Below are 22113 nucleotides of genomic sequence, written 5' to 3' on the forward strand. Positions count from 1 at the left end.
TTTAGGTCAGGCATGGTGATTCCACCAGAGGTTCTTTTATCCTTGAGAAGAGTTTTTGCTATCCTAGGTTTTTTGTTATTCCAGATGAATTTGCAGATTGCCCTTTCTAATTCGTTGAAGAATTGAATTGGAATTTTGATGGGGATTTCGTTGAATCTGTAGATTGCTTTTGGCAAGATAGCCATTTTTACTATATTGATCCTGCCAATCCATGAGCATGGGAGTTCTTTCCATCTTCTGAGATCTTCTATAATTTCTTTCTTCAGAGACTTGAAGTTCTTATCATACAGATCTTTCACTTCCTTAGAGTCACGCCAAGGTATTTTATATTATTTGTGACTATTGAAAAGGGTGTTGTTTCCCTAATTTCTTTCTCAGCCTGTTTATTCTTTGTGTAGAGAAAGGCCATTGACTTGTTTGAGTTAATTTTATATCCAGCTACTTCACCGAAGCTGTTTATCAGGTTTAGGAGTTCTCTGGTGGAATTTTTAGGGTCACACACACACACACACACACACACACACACACACACATATATATATATATATATACTAACATATCATCTGCAAAAAGTGATATTTTGACTTCCTCTTTTCCAATTTGTATCCCCTTGATCTCCTTTTGTTGTCGAATTGCTCTGGCTAGGACTTCAAGTACTATGTTGAATAGGTAGGGAGAAAGTGGGCAGCCTTGTCTAGTCCCTGATTTTAGTGGGATTGCTTCCAGCTTCTCACCATTTACTTTGATGTTGGCTACTGGTTTGCTGTAGATTGCTTTTATCATGTTTAGGTATAGGCCTTGAATTCCTCATCTTTCCAAGACTTTTATCATGAATGGGTGTTGGATTTTGTCAAATGCTTTCTCAGCATCTAATGAGATGATCATGTGGTTTTTGTCTTTGAGTTTGTTTATATACTGGATTACATTGATGGATTTCCGTATATTAAACCATCCCTGCATCCCTGGGATGAAACCTACTTCGTCAGGATGGATGATTATTTTGATGGATTCTTGGATTCGGTTAGCGAGAACTTTATTGAAGATTTTTGCATCGATATTCATAAGGGAAATTGGTCTGAAGTTCTCTATCTTTGTTGGGTCTTTTTGTGGTTTAGGTATCAGAGTAATTGTGGCTTCATAGAGTGAGTTGGGTAGAGTACCTTCTGTTTATATTTTGTGGAATAGTTTGTGAAGAACCGGGATTAGATCTTCTTTGAAGGTCTGATAGAACTCTGCACTAAACCCATCTGGTCCTGGGCTTTTTTTGGTTGGGAGACCATTAATGACTGCTTCTATTTCTTTAGGGGATATAGGACTGTTTAGATCATTAACCTGATCTTGATTTAACTTTGGTACCTGGTATCTGTCTAGAAACTTGTTCATTTCATCCAGGTTCTCCACTTTTTTTGAGTATAGCCTTTTGTAGAAGGATCTGATGGTGTTTTGGATTTCTTCAGGATCTGTTGTTATGTCTCCCTTTTCATTTCTAATTTTGTTAATTAGAATGCTTTTCCTGTGCCCTCTAGTATGTCTGGCTAAGGAATCTTGTTGATTTTCTCAAAGAACCAACTCCTCCTTTGGTTGATTCTTTGAATAGTTCTTGTTTCCACTTCGTTGATTTCACCCCTGAGTTTGATTATTTCCTGCAGTCTACTCCTCTTGGGTGAATTTGCTTCCTTTTGTTCTAGAGCTTTTAGGTGTGTTGTCAAGCTGCTAATGTATGCTCTCTCTAGTTTAATTTTGGAGGCACTCAGAGCTATGAGTTTTCTTCTTAGAAATGCTTTCATTGTGTCCCATAAGTTTGGGTATGTTGTGGCTTCATTTTCATTAAACTCCAAAAAGTAGTTTTACCAGGACAGTTTTATAGAGAAAGGTTGCCGAATGAGCCAGAGAATGAGAGAAAGAGATTGTCAGAGTTAGTTTGAGGCCAAGCACAGCAATTCAGTTGGAAGCCAAGAAAAGCCAGTTTGAATCAGTCATCTTGGAGGATTAGATTGTAAGGAGGCTAGAAGCTTCCAGGCTTAGGCCTAGGGATAGTTAGAACAGAGGAAAAAATGCTCTGGGCTCTGCCTAAGCTGAGCGTTTGTACAGCTCGGGTACAACTCTCATCTCATCCCTTTATCTGTGGAAATAAAAGTTACATTTATATAGTAGGCAAAAAAAGTTTGTTGAAAAATTTTGCATTTCTTCCATTTTATAAGCATTGCTTGCTAACAGTAAAGGACAATTTACAGCTACTTTTTACTTTTATTTATGACAGGCTCTTGCCGTGCAGTCTAGGGTGTTCTTAAAACTTGGCTCTCAAACTTGGCATCGTCCTGCCTCAGCCTCCTGAATGCTGGGATTATTGGCCTGTAGTACAATATCTGCTCTGCTCTTTTAACTGTTCAGCCCTAAAGATTTATGTAAATATGGCAGTGACATTAGTTTATTTCTGTTGAGCTTTGTGTTTGTTTGTTTGTTTTGTCCCTTTTATGAGTGCTGTTGGGGTTTTCCCCAACAACTACTGGAAAGTCTTTCCCCAGTTGAGCACTTCTGGAATTACAGTGGAGTGGAGCCAGTTCTGTATACCCAGCCTGTGAACTTCATTGCAGCAAGAAGATTTGCTCAAAATGTGTTTGCACACTGCTTGCTATGTGATGCCTGGTCTGGCAGTAGGGCGACTTAGGGCTTTTATGGTTCATCACACAAGAACATTATAAATGGATTAGGTAGGGCACATGGACATTTGTGATGGATGGCATTTCACAGTTCCCTGAAGCCTGATACCTTTTTGCATGTTGATTCTATTTTTAATTTCATGGGGTTTTTTTCCTCCTATTTTCTTATACTTACTGTCTTCCCCCTTTTCTATGTCTTTATCCACCTATGAGCATCTGTGGACAAAATCGGACTAGAAATTTCCAAATTAAAGTAGCAACTGAGTTTTTCCCCTGGGCTGAGCGAGCTCAGTACCATCCAACCCCATGAACTGACATCAGAGGGAACTAGGTGTTTCTCATTTACCAGGACTTGTGGCAAACCGTGAGGCTTTGTAGCCAAAACACATAGTGAGTGATATCTGGTTTATCCACTCTGTAACGAAGAGCTTGTGGTGAGATCTGTGAGCTGGGAATGAGGGTGGGCAAGAAGCACTTTCACCTTCTGTTCAGGGTCAGCTTGTCAGAATGACTTCGTTATTTCACCTAAAATAACATTAATTATGGAGATACACCCCATCCCCCAACCCAAATGTACCACAATGTGCAATGTGTGAGTGGCTGGCATCCTCCTCTGCATGGGTCCCATCATCAAAATCTGGATAGGGAGAACAAATGGTGCCTCTGATCACTCCAAAGAGTGACCACAGATGAATTGCTGAGTGGATCGGGACACGAGACTGAACCGTCTTTCTGTCTACTTTGTCTTCTTTCCTTACTGGTTTTCTTAGCTAGAACTGTGGCATTAAGATAAGAGCCACAGGAGATGATAGCTTTGGCCCCTTTAATTGGTGTTGAGCCTTTGACAGACTTGATGTTCAGAGAGGTCATTATAAGGTGGACATATCTGCATTGTTACTTCCTCATCCTGTAAAAAAGGAAGAACATTTTAACCCAAATAAGCTAGGGGTCCCCCCCCAGAAAACCCTTTTTAATAGACTGGAGGAGCATTTTTGGTTTGAATTCCAGTAAAAAGTTTAACAAAATGCCTACATATGTATAAAGTGAAGAAGCACACGACTTTGAAGTTATAGGGATCCAATGTTTTTATGATATAAATATGAGACACAGAAAACATAAAATAGGTATAAAATATCTTACAGTTTGTACAGTTCTTTCGAAGCTTTTACAGTATACATCTTTAGACAATTTCACAAGTGGTCAGTAAATGGGTGAGTCACTCCACAGAGAAGAAGAGCAGAGACATTGCTGTTCACAGACAGGATCAGTCCTTGCTTTGGCAGACACCCATCTGCCCAGACATTTCAAGACAGCCTGGTAAACAAAACCTCATGTGACAGGCCAAACTTTGTTCCAGATTGTATCAGGAGATCCCACCTGCTCCTACCATTCTGCAGGAACAGTACCAACTCAGACTTCACACATCCTTTGTCTTGGCTGGAATGTAAGAATTTGTGAGGAAAACTACTGTCTCCCACTATCTTTCCTGTCCTTTCTGCTGTCTGTAAGGTCATCTAGCTGTGATAAATGACTGAGGCCCTCTGAATTCCTATATTACAGATTATTTACACAAAATCTCACTGGGAGATCTTTATTGGGGATGAGAAATAAGAAAAAGGCATTGTCTAAAGAATCAAGCTCTACACTTGTACTAGTGCATAACAGAGTGAAAATACAAATTTTGAGGTCTTCCATTAGTCCTATCACTCCATAAAAGTTTCCACATAATATAGACACCTGCCAGAGGCGTAGTACCAGGTGCTATGCTTTTCACGTTTCTGAGATGGGATGTAGAAGAAGGATAACTGTGTGTAAAGTAGTTCATTAAAGTTTAGAGAGACACTCACCACAAGCCAGCTCTTTGTCACTGAAATGCTCCAAAGAGGTGTGCAAACAGGCAGTGGTCTTTCATCAAAGGAATATCTTAAATGATTTGAGTCCTTTAGGGGGCAGCACCATGTACAGTTCATATTCCTCTGTAGACTTTATGCTCTTGGTCGTAGGGTTGAAACTTTTAAACACTTTTTCCTTTGATTTTTCCAGACAGAGTTTCTCAGCATATCCCTTGCTGTCCTGGAACTCATTCTGTAGACCAGGCTGGCCTCAAACTCACAGAGATCAGCCTGCCTCTACCCACCGAGTGCTGGGATTAAAGGCATGTGTCCCCATTGCCCAGCTAGGTTTGGAACTTATTTAGTTCGATGAGACTCTTAAATTGCTTGTCTTGCATATTAAATTACAAGTTAGTGTGGTGCCAGACCTTCCTAGCATGGAAACAGTCTCCTCAAAAGGACACAATCAGATGAGATGTTTTTTGAAAGCTAAAAGGAAGCTGACAAGAGAGTTTGTGAATTGCTTCACAGGCAACAAGACAAACCCACTGATTTTAACCTTCACGAAAGAATACTGGGACACTGTTACTCACGGTTTTGTTAAGCAGAACAATTTACATTGTTAGCAGTTTGCCTTATAATGAGCAGAACTATACTTGCAAATTTGTGTAAGTGACTAAAAGGTGTTTGATTCACGTCTGCATTTTCTAAGGGAGAAGGTCCAAGCTCCATGCATGTCTGATACTATATATATACATTCTACACACATGTAAATACTGCCAGCTATGAAAGCCGTCACACCCATTAGCTTATTTGTAGATAATAAAAGTGAAGACAACTTAAGCACAAATTCAGTTCAAAAGAGAACCTTATGATAGATTACTTGAGAGAGAGAGAGAGAGAGAGACTAGAACATGAAGAATTAAACACTGTTCACAGACCATTTCTTTTAAAAAGTCACAGATTCTTAATTCTACCCACTATAGAAAGACTATCTGGATAAACGTGTTATTGTGGTTTGACTTAGCTATTTAGCTGTGTGTATGCCATGGTAATTGCTGTTTGTGGGTAGTGAGTGAGTTTTATTTTGTATTTCATAATGACTAAGACCTAGAGCTATAAGTTGGCCTGCAATTAGACAATGTCAAGTTCAATTAAGAAGCTCTGGATTTAAAACCAGGCTACATCGCTAGGAGTTCACTTCTAGGTAGATGTGCTGATGTGCCTATAAGCAAGGGAGGAAGGAGGCGGGCAAGTGAAGGACAGTGGGGAAAGAGGCTCTTGATGAGGTCTGAGGTAGCGAACACTGTAGGGATCAGTTTCACAAACAATGCAGGCATGTCAAAGTCACCACGCTTAGGCTATTGTTTCCGTTATGAGCGGGGTTTGGGTAGAACAAAGTAAGTCAGTTTGCGGAAGGCAGCAAATGGATTCACCAGGGACTCTTTATCTAAGTATGAATCAGTAAAGCGGGCTGCCTGGGACACCCTCAGGAAACTCTAGACTTATTTTAGCGCATGTTTGGTATTGGTTTCAGTAAAGAAAGAAGGTTAGAATAGGAATGCTCAGACTTTGCATGCTTGAGCTTTTCTTCCCTTTGATTCAACTGACTGAAAACCAACGACTCACATTAAAAACCGTTTAGGTAAAAACCAAGGATGTCAACAGTAGTGGCCAGCTCTACCCTTTTAAAGTCAGTCAATCTAAAGGTGCTGAACGTCTGCAATGAGTTTTGAAGTGAGATCCCAGTATACCCTCCTGCAGATTCTGGTCCTTGAAATTCTGGATTAAGCACTATCACCGTGGTCCATCTGGGCTAAGACATGATTGCTTTTCCCAAGCTGCAGGGATTCTATTTTCTTCTGTGCGTACTTCAGTTGGATCTTCAGAGCATCGTTATCTGCTTTCAGGGTATTTATTTCCTAAAAGGAAATGAGAATAAGGTGTGGTAATAGAGCAGCAGTGAATAGGAAATTAGTGACAGTATCAAGAGCATTATATTTGATTGGCATCTCCTGTTCCCTGTGGTTAAGAATTATAAACTATTTTCAAAGCAGTTATTTAGCTGTGAGTATAAAAGAACACATTAACTATCATGGGCATGCACAAATAGCAATTACTCTTTGTTATCAGATCTCAGATGTGAGTGGCTAGCAGGACAGAACAATCCATTCTTGGGCATTGGGTGGAGGAAGCCACAACTTTTGGGTAGTGTGACGCAGGCATCGTAACTTGACAGAAAGTAGTCTGGTCTGGTCTGTTCTGAACTATGAAAGCAGTGCTTCAAAGCTCTGTGAAGTGAGATGTTACAGTTGATGTAACCTAAGTTCATAACCCCCTGTTACTGATAACTCATACTCCTTTTTGATGGAAGAGTTTTGCCTCATTCCCAAATTGGGATGTAGTGTTGTAATGGCAGTAATTTAATTATATAGCCAGTGGTTGCTTTCCAGGCTTCTGGTTTTGAGGAAAGTATCTTTATGCTAGACTGATTTACATGGGCATCATAGACTATAGGTGCATTGTCTCGTTAATTTGGCACCCTCTGAATTCTCACACAGAATCACTAGGGTACCCTTTGCCAGCTTATGTGAGCTTGAGCACTGGCTGTGAGCCTGATACTGCTATGTGACAACAGAATGGCTGTCTGATAATAGGGGTGCTTCCTCCTCACCCACAACCTGGAAATAGATGTTGGGCACACATTTTGTAGAAGTAGAAAATGCTGACAGAGTTTTAGAGCCCTGGTGTGTCTGACCCAGTCTTAATTTCCTTTGTTACTTGGTTCCATGCTGATTCTGAATTACTACATAAAGGAAAACAACACACCAGCCGTCCGTATAGCAGGCTATTTGAAATACGAACTTAACTGGACTTTGTTCCTTGTGACCAGGACTGTCAAACTAAAGACCAGTAGAAGCAGTTCCCTAATGGAAAAGCAGGGCACACAGTTGCTCCTCTAAAATGCTCGTGGAGATTTCTGGCCCTCAGGTTTCTGTGATGCTGGTGAAAGGAAGGAGAAGCAGCTAATAAACCGTCATGGCTCATGGTCTGGTGACCTGTCACCTGCTCTTCATGGTGTCTTTTTCATAACTACGTTGCTACCTTTCATGGACATGTAAGAGTTGGAACCTCAGCCTGGACTTTTTTACAGCCCTGCATTTTACAGAGACCCAAACAGGTTGCAGTGTTTAACAAGTGGCTTAAGAAATGTCTGGGATTAGATCTCAGCACTCAGGAGGCAGAGGCAGGTGACTTCAAGGCCAGCTTGGTCTACAGAGCTAGTTTCCAGACAGCCAGGGTTACACAGAGAAACCCTGTCTCAAAAAACAAAACAAACCGAACAAACAAACAAACCAAACAAAAACCAACCAACCAAAACAACAACAAAAACTAAAACTATATGAACAAAGAACAAACAAAAGAAAGTCTTAGCATCTGAGACCAAAGTCCTCTCTCTACTTTTATCATGTTCTGTTTTTTAAGATTTCTTTTACTGTTCTGAAAGGTAACAATTGGCAGTTTCTCCTAAGTTTCTCCTTCTGATTAATTTGTTTGCATTTTAAAGGTGATATGAATAAAAGACATTTTTTTTCATCCAGAAAAATCTGTGTTCCTCCTGATACCGTGTTCTTCAGTCACCAAATCGAGTCACAGACGTTCTCTAGCACATTGCTCTCTGACTCTCCTGGGGCCTGGCAGGGAGGGAGCCTTGCTGGTAACTGATGCCCATCCTGGAGCCTGGGAGCAGCTTCACTGTACAGTGTACAGATAAGTACACTAACTAAACTAGGTGGATGGTGGCTTATGTACGGACAGGCCTGCAAATGGGATACAAACCTTGATGTCTGAGGGGAAAGGGCAGGAAGGCATTCATTGATAAAATTAAATACTGTTAGAGCTAATGTCTCTTTCTTTCTTGCCAGTAAGATGACTTAGATGACCTGTATTTGGCAACTTTCTTCCTTTTTATTGTCTGCTGACCTAACCTAGTAATCATCTTGATTTAAATCTTCACTCTTATGTGTTTCCCTATTGGGTTTTACTTCAGCAAGAGAACTAAGGGGGGGGGGGGAAGAGGAGTGAGACTGGGGGCACCTGTTCCAGTTCTTGGTAGGTCCGGAGCCGGAGGTGAAGTTCTGGTTTTGGTTTTATAAGGGACTCTTTGTTCTCCCACTTGACGAATGCCCGCTTTCGGACCAGTGCTGGGCTGGGGCATGGAGATGCTGGACTGTGCACATAAAGAGCGCCCTGCGCCGACTTCCTTGGAGAAGACAGCACAAAGTGACCAGGGGTCGTCTCGCCACCAACCCACGGGAACGATTCTGTTTGGGTGCTCTTGTGGGCAACAGTCCTCTTCAGCCGAACTGAAATTTTCTGGGAGGACACTCCGAGGAGCATGATGGTCCTATCCTTGCTCTCCTCACTGTGGTCCACAATCTCTCCGTTTTGGAAAATGAAAGATCCTTCTTCGGGTGCTGTGGAGAGATACATTTGTTAGTGCTCTTAGACAAAGAGGAACTCAAGAGTCTCAACATTTGTTTTAAGGAGACCTTTGTCTCAGGAGTTCCACGTTCCAAGTGTCTTCTGTTTTCAGATACCCAGGGTCTGGCATGAGTTAAAAGTACGGAGTTTGCATCAGGATCCATCCACACCAAGAAAAGAACATGTTTTCTCTTTTACCCTTTTTTAAAAATTATTTTTAACATGTACGCATGTTTTGCCCGTGTTGTGTATGTATGTATGCCACATGCCTGCAGTGCCATTGGAGGTCAGAAGTGGATTTCAGATCCCTTGGAACTGGAGTTACTGGTGGGTACTGAGAACTGAATCCAGGCCCTCTGCAAGAACATCAACTGCTCTAAACCTCTGAGTCATCCCTCCAGCTCTCAAAGTATCTTTTTCTGTTTGCCCAAAAGTTACCTAGACAGTTATCGTTCCTATAAATAAGTGTGAATCCCTGCTTTGATGTAGCAAGGTTTCTTAAGCACTTTTAAAGATAGCAGGATAAAGGTATAGATGGAATGTTCTGTAAATGATTGAGAGCTCTAATTATTTAAGTGTTTGATCCAGGTATCATGGCAAAAAGTCAGTCTCTTCCCTTGGTTTTGGGGCCCAATAGTACCCGATGGCTTTCATGCCCAACTTCCACTCTGTTACAACACTCAGTCAGTTAAGATCCATGACAAGCCAACAATGGCATAGCAATTGAGGTCAAGGTTAACTGGAAATGTCAACATGCAATGATCCTTCTCACCCTCTAAATTTGACCCTCCCCTGTACATCTTCACAGCAAACATTCCCAGTGCCTACTTACCATGGAGCAGATCTTTGGTTCCCAGTGGACAAAGGGTGGACATTGGTACCACAGAGCTGATGTTCTCTGTGGATATTGCTGGGCTCTTGATTCGCTTCTTGCACTCGAACACCACCAGGTCTTTGCACTGTTTGTGGCAGTTCATCCCGCAGTCTGCAGACAAGACACTGTACTCAGAAGTCTTTCACATCGCTAGCATCTCTCTCACAACCACATTCCTGGAATGTTCTCTTGTCAGACCTGGCTGGTCTAGCCTCTGGAGCTAGGATGCCTGATGCTCTTAACGAATCTAGGGAAGGTCATCTCATCATGCTAAATCCCCCCCCCCACCCCCCGTGAGCCCTGGAGCTTGTGATCAGAGTCTGGGAGAGAGGAGACGCTGACTTGGCTAATTAGATCCTGAGGTATCCGTTGGTAAAAGGAAGAACTGACCTGGGCCTTTAGTGACCTTACCCAGAAATGATTATCTTTCCTTGAGGATCTATCCTATAGGGAGCACAGCCATCTGTATTTCCAGAGCAACTGAGGCAAAGAGAGGGTCTTGTAGAGGGAAAAAGAGCTGCCTGGCTCGTCTTACAGGCATCCCTCTCTTTGCTGGCAACAACCCCTCTCAGGGGGTTCTTCAGAAACCAGTTTGGATGCAAGGCTCTGAATTCAACCAGGAAAGCTCAGACTGAATGGACAACTATGTACAAGAAATGTCATCAATGCCAGCTCTTCAGATGAGGGAAAATGACCCCTGATATATAATCCCTGATGTTGAGACTTACCTTTACAGCGATAGCCTTGCTTGATCACGCCCCAGAGCTGCGAGGCAGAGAAGAGAATATGCCATATGTCAGTCACCTGTCTGGTGTGAGGCTGTGCCTTGGCACTCACTCTTTGTCCTCATTCTACTGTCAATCACATAGGTACGCCTGGTGGCTTCCTTATGTCCTGTTCCTGTGACAGGAAGCTGCAGATCAAAGACAGATGCTGCCTATGCAAGAGCTCTGTCCGACCCAGCTCAGGCCTGATGTGGATGAACCCAGACCAACAGGCTCCTTAGGACTGAGTGTGCAGTCCAAGGCAGAAACTCCACTCTGGAGGACATTATTAGATGAGTCGGGATAGAAGACAAATAGCACTCAAGTAATCTTTGAGAAACAATTTTTAAGAAATTGATTTATTTTTGGATGACTTCCCTTGTGTGTATAATACGTTCTAGTCACATCCATCCCTCTGTCCTGTCCTTTTATCCTTCTCCCATTCTTTCCGACCCCTCCTCTCAATATGTTCCCCTCCCACTACTGTATAGTTTTAGTTCTTGTTCTGGGACATGTTGAATTTAACCAGGACATCCTTGTGGGCATAGGCGTGGAAAGACCCACTGGGACACGGGTAACTTCATTTCTTTTGAAAGGGGAAGAAAAACATCTCATTTTCGTATTCTCTAACATTTGAAACAGCATGTAACACTTTTAAAAGGTCTATCCAAATTTCACATTTCTGTACCATTTGTCCCAGAATTTTAATGTATCAAGGAAGAAAAAAAAAAAAAAACCAAGAAAAATTAGATACAAGCAGAGGTCAATGCTTTCTGAGTGTTCTCATATGCTCTGAGCTGGAATGAGTGAGTATATGAAGATTTTGAGGCCATGACTGTTTTACTAGTTTAAACTGTCCTATATGCACACACACACACACACACACACACACACACACTCTTGAGCTCCAAGTTCAACTCTGACACACCCTAAGAATAACACTTACAAAGCCAGCACAGTTGTCACAGAAGGTGGGCTTCAGGTAAGTGGTTTCTTGAAAGTTGTGTGGAAAGCCCAGGCCCAGCTTGGAATAGATGGAGCTGGCCCTCATGAAGTAGGCCGTGATCTCGTCTCTGCTGATGAGGCCTTCCCTGTAGCAATGATAGTCAGGTCATTGAGGTCAGGAGAGGAAGAGTGGCCTCTCGCCTTCAAAACAAACCTTTCCTTTTGTCCTCCTTATGGCTGCTTTCTTGAGTTCTCCTCATAGTAAAGGCACAGGATAGCATATAGTGAGAAAGAGAGGCAGCCTGACTGCTCTTCACGGCTGGGAAAGGGCCAAATGTGTGTGTGCTCGAGACTCAAAAGGGAAGCGATGTGAAATGCGTGTATAGAGAGGCAAAAGCCAGATGCTGTGGTCTCTGGCTTGAGATAGGAAGGACACATGCAGAATCTACCAGCCATGCATTTGGTTTTCCAAAGAGAACTAGGATAAGGCTTTTATACCCACAAGACAAATGCAGCAAGTGTTGATACAACTATGAATTGTCTCCATAATCTGTAACACCAAAGCAAGAAGGAGGGCCAAATGCATCCTCCTTAGCTGGTGGCACGGAGAGACTTTGCATGTGAACTCTACAGAAACCCCATGGCTTTCACCATCTGCTGCAGTTCAGACTACGGGAGAGAGGCTTTCACTTGGTGGCGGCTCGCTCTTTCCAGCGTGGATCATGCATACACTACAGCCCATGCATCTGTGAGTTCTGCAGCGACCCCTCACAGTCTCACATGCTCTGCCTCACCTATCTTTGTCCATCACACAGAAGGAAAATGGAAAGCTTGCAGCGATCTTCTCAAACTCCTCCTGAGAGATATAGCCATCCTGGTCGAGATCATAGTTCTTAAAGACAGACTAGGAAAAAAAGAGAATTTCTTCCATTTACTGGAGAAGCCAGTCATCCCTCAACCAGGACACATCCCCGGCCTCTGCTGTCCCAGCCACTACAGGGCTATCCAGGTGGCTACTGCACTGTGTAGAGCATGGGTCAGTTCTCCCTTCACTCTGCCCTCCCTGCAGGGCCTGTCCCCTTCTCTAGGAAGCTCAGAGAGTAGCCTAATTGAACGTGCTCCCTTCCTTGAATCCTGTGCTCCTCATTGTTCTGCAAGTGTGACTCAAGTATAAAGACCGCCTCATGCAGATGACCCCTCTTCATGAGTTAGCAGAACCAAACAGTGCCAGGTTTCTTATTCTCCTGGTTAGCATTATTGTATGTTGACATTTGCCCTATACCCACTGATAACTTTTAAACATACGTTCCCATGCAAGGGTGTTTAAGCAAGGCAAATCCATCCTACTGGAAAACCAGGGTGTTGCCGTTTCCTCTGAAACCTTCTACGTGTGTGGAGTGAAGCAGCTCTGTGTTCCCAGGCCCTGCCTTCTCACCTTTGTGTCTCTGGCCCTTTCTCTTCCCTACCACCTAATATTAAAGCAGTCCATACCAGGATTTTGCCTGCTGAAACAGGTACTTACATCCACCATCCTTTGGACGTGTTTGCTGATGGTCTTTGGGTCAGGTTTGGGAGACACTCCAGAGGCCCAGTCTACTACAACTGGTGGCTTCGAAGGTGTCAGTGGCTAAAATGGAATAGGAAAATCCTTGTGACTAATACAGGGTAACAGGGCTCTTTCCTTTCCTGATACCTGACTGTGTGCTGTAGCAGCAGAAAAAGAACAGGTTCCTAAAGTGCTTCTTCATGACCCCCAGAGGCAGTCATCATGACCCAGTCTTAGGAGAGAGACCTGGGCACACTTTACCTGGAGGCAGACAACAGTGTGCCTCACATCACTGCCTCCTCCCATTTTTCCTTACATTAATTTATTTGTTCACTTTACATCCCAATCATAGTCCCCTCCATCTCACTCTCTTCTCCCATGCCCCCGTCCCATTCTCCTTGGGGAAGATGGACCCCTGTCCTGCCCTGTACCAATCAGCCCTGGCACATTGGGTTGCATCCTTGAGGCCAGACAAGGCAGCCCAGCTAGCTAGGGAAAGGGATCCAAAGGCAGAAACAGAGTCTGAATAAGAGATAGTCCCGCTCCAGTTGTTAAAGGATCCATGTGAACACCAAGCTGCACATCTGCCACATCTGTGCAGGGGGCCTAGGTCTGGTCTATGCATGCTCTTTGGTTGGTGTTTCTCTGTGGGCCCCCATGGGTCCAGCCTCTTCTTGTTTATAAGTCCCTGGTAGATTGTACCATTCTGACCCTCTTTAGGTATTCCATCATTTACTTTCCACACAGCAGTCCCTTCCTCTAAACCATAAGTTGTTTATGGATAAGAACTGTATGTCCCATGTATGTTGAGCAGCTTTCTCTGTGCTTTGCATAAAGCTAAGCACACAGCATAAACAATGTACTGGCAGTGGAAGGCCAGTGGAGAAGGCACCCGATGAGCCTTTAGAACCCTGCCACACTCAAGAGTCTTAGGATGAGAAACTCACCGGAGCTCTGTGGTTCCTCGGCTCCCGGGCATAGGAAAGCTCATAGATTTCATCTTCTGTATAGTATAGATCCAGGGATAACTGCAGGTTGAAGCAGAACACTGTTAATTGCTGGGACACTGTCTGCCTTTCCCAGAACTGAGGTTTCTTTCTTGGTTCAATTTTCCAGTGGTTCATCTTCTTGGTGCTTGGCATTTTGTTTGTTTGTTTTTAGTTTTATCCATTTTATTTTATGCACGAGTGTTTTATCTGCATGTGTGTATGTGTACCATGTGCCTGCTTTGTCTCTGCAGAGGTCAGAAGAGTCCTCTTCTCTCTCTCTCTCTTTGTCTCTCTCTCTCTCTCTCTCTCTCTCTCTCAGTAAAATAAAAAAATAAGATCCACAAAGTTTGGCTGATATGATACCAGCTATTTTAATAGGGAACACAGTAATTCTTTCTTGTTAGAATATTCTTTAAATACTGACAAAGTTCCAAGATGGTCTATTTAAATTGAGATTTACCATCTATGTTTCTGTGTAGAGTTGATGTTTGTGTCTGAGACTTGCCAAAGTCACTTGATTAAAGAAAAAGGGGTGATTAAAGAATGGGGCCTGAGCTGAGACTGGAGCCTGTGGTACCACCAGAGTGCTCCGGCAGGTGGGAGGAGACCACAGTCATCATCCCTGCCACTCTGCACATAGAAGCAGGTTTCAACTTGTGATATCGGAACAGGGGAAGCTTGAACCACCTCCTAGGCTGTAGGGAGTAGACTTGGAGAGTACAGGCCCGTGTTCATGCAGCTGGCACACTGGAGCATCACAGCTTTGGAAGGAAGTACAGCTGATTTCACCCCATACCCACTACAAACCCAGATCTCCACGCCCCACACCTGCCCTTGGCTGGAATGTCTCCAGGCACAGAGATCTAAGCTGACGGTAGCAGGACCCAAAGAACAACTCATTTTCTTCTTGTTTTGTGTGACTAGTTTTTTTCTCCTTCCTTACTGTATTTTATGAGAGTACCCTGTCTCCACGTGTGATCAGCTCCATTTTGAAAGCTTAGGGACAGCTTTTGCAGGAGTAGTAGAAGACCCCTAGAATTCTGCAAGACTTACTGCTTAAAACAAAGTTGGTCTCCTGGGCCCCCTTCCCCAACCTGAGTCTAAGTTGAGGTCACTGTTACTTAATAATGTCAACTCCTCTGTGTAGTTGCTCTCTGTGCCTCTGTATCCTATCCATAAGGAGGAGATGGTGGCTCTACTCTGTAGCTAGTATATGAGAAGGAAAGCAGAATCCTCCCTCCTCTCCACCCGCTCCAGCCCCCCAGTTTATAGCTAGTCTTAGCAGTTATTCTCCCATGGGAATCTCACCGTCAGCAGATGCACCAAGTCCTTGTTGGCATCCAATGGTGGGGCCATCTCCTGCAGCTGGACCAATTCATTGATATGATTGTAAAGGGCCAGGAGCTTTTGGACATTCACCTTCCCATCTTCCAGATAGTCGGGCATAGCCTCATACAGGGATATGAGGTCCTTGAGGTGCACACCCAGTATGGGGATTTTGAAGTGGGTGCACTCCCCATAGGCTCGCCTGTAGTTGTCATAGTTTCTGCAGGAGGACAGCAGTTCAGTCATCTCGCCCAGAACCTACAAAGCAGAACAGATCGGTCACTGGCACCCGCAGGGCCTAGTATACTGCCTGTAGCAGCCACTCTTATGCCTGCCACGGTTTTACTCCATCTCTCATATGTTGGATAGTGAGTGATACATCTAGTTAGTATCTACTACAACTCCCCAACTAAAACTCCAGCTACATCAAATGTCAGAGGGTAGTCATAAACAAAGTATGTGTTCTTCAATATCACTACATAGTTTAATTTAAATAGGGTTTTATTTTATATTAAAAGAGATTTAGTTTTAGAACTAATATAAGCACCTGACACAACAATTAAAGGCATATGACTATATAGTATATAAGTGCTTTTCCTAACCCCAAACCATGATTTGCCCTCCCTGGTGCCCTTAAAAGCTCCCAGAAGCATTGCACTGAGTTGGCACATGAGGTCAGCAGGTGCCTCCTTTGCTGCTGGCCTGGGAAAGGGTGTGTTTTATTTGGAGGAGCTGCAGTAGTACAGCGCAGGTTACTATTCCGTGGCTCAAGATTTTCCAAATAGGCCTGTGTCTGGAGGGAGTAGCCAGATACATTCTTTTCAAACACATCAGGTTCATGTCAGTTATAGATCTCCATCGTCAAAGCACAATAATGCCCACGTTTTCAGAAGCAAGGAGGTGGAACGACCTTGCCAGACATGCTTTCCCATGAAATAACCATATTAGATACAGTATCAAATTCCTCTAATAGGATTGTGTCTAACAAGAGTTGTCTCTGTACAGTGAAGAAGTACAGACATAGGCTGTGCCCACTCAGTCATTCTGAGACAGCAAGAGAGCTCCCTCATCACCCCTTTGTCCAACACTGCTGGTGAGTGTGAGCTATGTGAACTCACAAGGTGGGATGAATGGCAGAATGTAGGGCATAGTAATTTTTATTACTGTTTCCATGCCTTCTGATACATACATGATCCTTCAGTGTGTTAGGGGATGACCAAAAATTATCCCTGTTTGCCCGGCCATAGGGGAAAGGCTTCTCACGGGCCCCACATGGCGATGAAAGCAGAAACAAACGGGACTCCTTGAAAGGAGGATGGATACATGGGGTAGATGGACAGGGACAGCGAGACATGGAAATGGTTCTCTAAAAAGAGTCCTCTTCCAGTGTAGGATGGTTTTGTTTGTGGATAGTAAAGTCCCCTGCCATTAGATGACAGTGCTCAAACATCCATCATCAGCTAGCCCATGCCATGCATGGCTCACTATGTCATGCTGAGTGGTACTTACGCCATCAGCTCTCTGCCATAAGACGTTAAAGCGTATCCTGTGACATCTATCTAAGAATGTGGGACAGTGCATGAGACGCCACCCGACTAAAGGTGTCATAAAGCTGCAGGAAATGGCGGGGGATGCAGTTCAATGACAGGGTTCTTCCCAACAATACTGCAACTAATGAATATATCTCCAACTCTGAAATTCAAGTGTCCAGACAGTCTGCAAGTGTTCCGGTAAGCTGATCTTCCAGGCTGTCACTGTGTAAATGCACTCGTTGAGCAACTGAATTTCTATTCCTTTTGGGAAAAAAAATTCTAAAGTGAGGAGAGCTGGGTAAGGAAGTCTATGACAAGGATGGTAACTGAACTTCTGACACCTTGTAGTCACAGGAAAGAGGCCCACATTATTTTAAGTGTCCTGGAAGGGAGGGGCACAGTGATACTGGGACCGCACACACTCTCGGGTCTGTGACTCATCCATCCTGATTTTTCTTGGAATTTGCCTCCTTGGCCCCTAACCTTGTTGACAAGAGATGTGTGGCCCTCATGGCCCCAGAGAAGACAGCTTACTGACCTTATTGATCTCATGTGGGACATGTGAACTTGTTTCCTTAAGCCTGGAGATGGAGCTGTGACACAGTCCCCCGATCACAGCCATCAGCGTGTTGAAGTTCTGTAGCTGGTGGAGTTTCTGTGATACATAGGACAGACGACAGCAGAATCATTCATTGTACGTGTCATTACATGGCAGTGCTTAGAAGCTGATATCTCTATTCTGTACATTTTCCATAGAGTTAGAATAACAGTTCTCTCCAGACTATAGCAAGATCAGTAGGGATGTCACACACCCCTCTTTGTGACATCTGATCTGTGGACTACCATCTAAATCATTGATCTCCAAGAATTATTGAGAACATATACAACAAAAATTTCTGGGTACAACCCCATAAATTATAGTTCCCTAGGCTAAGGTTAGGCTTTGGACAGTGTCTAGTCTGTCTTAATGAATAATAGAGCAGGTGGACCATTTCCAAACTTGGAGAACTGGATTTGTAGACAATCCAGAGTTGGAAAACATAATAATCACAATCATATTGCCTGTATTCTATTGCCAGGCCTATTATTAGGGTAAAGATGTTATTCCCTGTGAGATGCATGTGCTGGTAAAGGGTAACAGCTGGGGAAGAGAAGTTTGAATCTCTGTCCCTTAAAAATTGAGTATGCCATCCAGCAGAGCCTTGAACCTAGACCCTAAGACAACTCAGGCTGGTCTGGCTTCAGTGAAATTGAGAATTGCCCATGTGGCTAGTTATGAGAAAATAGTGTGTCCTGAAAAACACCAAAGAGCTGGATCCTTATCTCGAGGTGGCCTGTTGTGGCCTTCCATGCTGCTCTTGGGTGAGAATGCAGGAGACCACAGAAGATGCACAAAGCCCACTGTGGGTCAGAAGGGATGTAACTCAGACTGGGTTCAGGGATAAGTCAGTTACCTCATGGCCTAGGATGAAGGTCTCAGTCCAACCACTCACCTGAGCCACATGGATGAACTTGATGAAGACCTCTGCCCGGAGCTGCGGGGTGGGACGGCTGAGAACCATCAGTTGTACCCACTGGGAGATGCCATTGCACAGGGCAATGGACCTCTCCATGGTGGGGTTCTCTTTTACGCAGCTATTTACAAGGTAATTTTGGTAATCAGAGAACTGGATGGAAAAAAAAGACAACCATCAGAATGGAGCACTAGTATTCTTGGAGTTCTGAAAGGCACATCAGCTCTGCTCAGTGGTGGCTGGGAACTGGTATGGGCAAACAAGGCTATGGATGCCTTCCTGATACCTTTTCTACCAGGCCCAAAAGAATGATGGGAGGGAGATCACATCCGGCCTCCCTACATCAAGTCCATTTGGCATACAGGGATGAGTACACATTGATTGGCATACTTGAGTAGATAGTTTCCTTTCCTTTCTGAATAGAACACACCATATTAGAAAATGGTTATCTGAATCTTCAGTTGAAGAACACAGTTCAAGAACACAATTTATCTCTCCATCTGCTATTTAAAAATCTGTGATCATAAAGCCTGCCCGCCTCGTACATGAACCTGCTGTAAGCATCAAGATAACACACAGTATGGAAGAACTTCCATTCTTCATGGGGCTACACAAATGGGAGGTAGTGCTAATAGGAGAATTTGCATACTAACACTAGCCTGTCTGAACTACCTCGTACTTACAAACTTGAGCAGAAGCCGAGTGAGAAGGATATGTGAAACATGGCTAACTAATCACACAGTGGCCAGGATTTCCTAACTATGGATGACAATGGGACTACATGTGTGAGGCCTAAGTATTCTGGACAGTCTGGCCTATGAGATGATTATATCTGCCATGCCCCTGCCCCAAGAATCTCTTAGCTTCAACAGTAAAGAAGAACCTACTTTCCAGGGATTCTCCTACGGGGGCTCTGATGCTGTGCTGAACTGTGTACTTTGAAAGCCAGTGTGGGCAGGTGAAATAACTTGGAGGATGTTCTCGAAGCATCAAGGCTGACCTAAGCACCAATGCACACCTTGCCACTCTCCCTTTCTCCTGCTCTGGAGGTGATGGGAGTTCTCAATTAGGTGAAGACTGACCACTCCAAGCAGCCTCTACTGATACCTGCTAGACTTGAAGTATGGTGGAAAATAGACTTTAGCTTTGTTAAGGTGTGTGTGTGTGTGTGTGTGTGTGTGTGTGTGTGTGTGTGTGTGTGTGTGTGAATCCTCCCTAAATACATGCCCAGCCTAAATAAAACAGATGTGCATTACTCAATCTCCACCCATGATGCTGTGACTGCTGGTGGGCAGACACATCTGAGCAGGACAGAAGGATTCTTGAGAAAAACTGAGACTGCTACAGAAAGCAAAAGTCTTCCCTGCTCTAAGAGGAAGCTGTCACCCTTGCTCCAATGAATACATTATATTCTTCTCACTAGAAACATGTTCAACCTATTTGTCTTACTTTTCTTTTTAAAGAGAGAACTATCTCTGTAATATATTCCTCCCAGAAAGTGTTAAACAAAGAAATCGAAGCAGAGATACATTTTCCTGCAGCTTTATATTGGATGGAAAATTATTGTTTGAGGAAGAACAAAAGCAAGCAAGAGTCTGCTGAAATAGCCTTCTAAGAAGGGGCGAGGCTACTCAAAAGATATTGAAGCTTTTATTTGTAAACAGAACACTGTTCAACCCAGAGATGCTGGCTTTGATTCAGTCTCACACTGATGATCACTTCTGCCTGCCTCAGCTGAGCACTGGCCTAAAGCAGACACCACACAGGCCAGGGGCTGCTCTGCCAACGTCTCCAGCACAACTCTGATTTCCAGTGGGATAATGGTCTCTTTTCAGAGACCATCTCTCTAGCCTTGGGACTGGCGGGGTGGGTTAAATGGAAAATCCCCAGCTGAAGCTTCACAACGGGGCCCAGCACTCTGAGGGATGCCTACGAGGAATCTGGGTAGTTAGCCCAGAAGAGTGTTTGGGGACGGTCCCAAGTGGAAGCTGCTGGGCTCCTGGTTGGGCGATGACAGAGTATCAGTGTTATGGGAGAAGGTATGACATAGTCACTGTGATCTGATTTGCACTTTTCCGTCCACACACAGCCAGGCTCAATAAGTTGGTGCTGAGTGATTGGGACGCATGAGCTCCAACCTAATAAGCTGTGCAGACCTTGCTCGTCCCCCCCCCCCCTCCATCCTACACCTGGGAGTCCAGGTCATTCTAGGTCAGGCAGCGCAGTACTGTCTGGTGTCAGAGCAAAACTGAAGACAGTACCTGTGTGTGGGAGGGAACCAGCCTGTGTTTAATAAGCGTGTTGTGCTTCAGGAAAGCACATTGGCCACCAACAGCATGCTGCATCTAACGTGGCGGCAAGTTCTCTTGGGCGGGTGACAAGTTCACTTGTGTGGAATAGTGTTCTTTGGTGTCCTGTAGAGTCAGCTGTGAAAACTACAGTGAGAACAGGATGTGCTGTGACTTCTCCCTGCTGCTGCTGGGGATGCTGAGTCCCTCTCCCTTCATCTCTCTTTGCTCTGCTTGGCTACACCAACAGCGTGAGTTAGCATAGTTTGCTTCTAGAAATATGATAATGCTGGCCATGTTGGCACCTGTACTGGCTAGTTTTGTGTCAACTTGACACAGGCTGGAGTTATCATGGAGAAAGGAGCTTCAGTTGGGGAAATGCCTCCTTAAGATCCAGCTGCAAGGCATTTTCTCAATTAGTGATCAAGCGGGGGAGGTCCCCTTGTGGGTGGTGCCATCTCTGGGCTGGTAGTCCTGGTTCTATAGGAGAGAAGGCTGAGCAAGCCAGTAAAGAGCATCCCTCCATGGCCTCTGCATCAGCTCCTGCTTCCTGACCTGCTTGAGTTCCAGTTCTGACATCCTTTGGTGATCAACAGCAATGTGGGAAGTGTAAGCTGAATAAACCCTTTCCTCGCCAACTTGCTTCTTGGTCATGCTGTTTGTGCAGGAATAGAAACCCTGACTAAGACAACACCATATTAGGGATTTAGTTATGTTTTGGAATAAATTGGTCACATCGGCTTTAGCTTTAGGAGCTCCCAGAGCCATTTGAAGCCTACCTTGGAATTCCAACTCTTAGGAAGCCTATTCCCACTTTCCCTTTTATTTTCCCTTCCTTCCTTCCTTCCTTCCTTCCTTCCTTCCTTCCTTCCTTCCTCCCTCTCTCTCTTTTCTTCTTCTTCTTCTTCTTCTTCTTCTTCTTCTTCTTCTTCTTCTTCTTCTTCTTCTTCTTCTTCTTCTTCTTCTTCTTCTTCTTCTCCTTCTTCTCCCTCTTCTCCCTCTTCTCCCTCTTCTCCCTCTTCTCCCTCTTCTCCCTCTTCTCCCTCTTCTCTTTCTTCTTCTTTTTTTTTTTTTTGGTAAAGGTTACATAACAATTTCCTGAAGGTCTAATGATGATCAGGGGTGAAGGGTATGTGTGCCCTCATATAAGCATGCATGCAGTATAGCATGTGAATCTCCCAGTGCCATAGCTTGATAGGCTGAGTGAATGCTGGAGTGGTGTGTAGGCTTGGAGGGTGTGGGATGGGGAAGCAGGGCATGGGCAGCCAAAGGAATTCTAATGGCCTTGGGTTTCCAGATCCCAGGATGCCTGAGAGGGAAGTCTTTCAGTGCTATGCCAAGGAGAGCATCACGCTGGG

At 44.1% G+C, this 22113-nt stretch overlaps 1 protein-coding gene across 1 annotated transcript in view; it reads right to left on the bottom strand.

Annotated features, from left to right (window-relative positions):
* Nucleotides 1-3720: 3720 nt before the first annotated feature.
* The window catches only part of Rasgrp1 (RAS guanyl releasing protein 1), a 62895-nt gene continuing 44502 nt past the window's right edge, over nucleotides 3721-22113 (bottom strand). The window contains exons 7-17 of the mRNA NM_011246.3: nucleotides 18447-18620; nucleotides 17492-17608; nucleotides 15404-15679; nucleotides 14054-14134; nucleotides 13083-13187; nucleotides 12355-12464; nucleotides 11562-11706; nucleotides 10580-10616; nucleotides 9810-9962; nucleotides 8591-8970; nucleotides 3721-6414 (exon numbers count right to left, since the gene is read on the bottom strand). Coding sequence (NP_035376.1) covers nucleotides 6280-6414; nucleotides 8591-8970; nucleotides 9810-9962; nucleotides 10580-10616; nucleotides 11562-11706; nucleotides 12355-12464; nucleotides 13083-13187; nucleotides 14054-14134; nucleotides 15404-15679; nucleotides 17492-17608; nucleotides 18447-18620 — 1713 coding nt within the window. The 3' untranslated portion in view covers nucleotides 3721-6279. The remainder of the gene's footprint in view (nucleotides 6415-8590; nucleotides 8971-9809; nucleotides 9963-10579; nucleotides 10617-11561; nucleotides 11707-12354; nucleotides 12465-13082; nucleotides 13188-14053; nucleotides 14135-15403; nucleotides 15680-17491; nucleotides 17609-18446; nucleotides 18621-22113) is intronic.

The sequence above is a fragment of the Mus musculus genome, chromosome 2 (genome assembly GCF_000001635.26).
Source record: "Mus musculus strain C57BL/6J chromosome 2, GRCm38.p6 C57BL/6J".
NCBI lineage: Eukaryota > Metazoa > Chordata > Mammalia > Rodentia > Muridae > Mus > Mus musculus.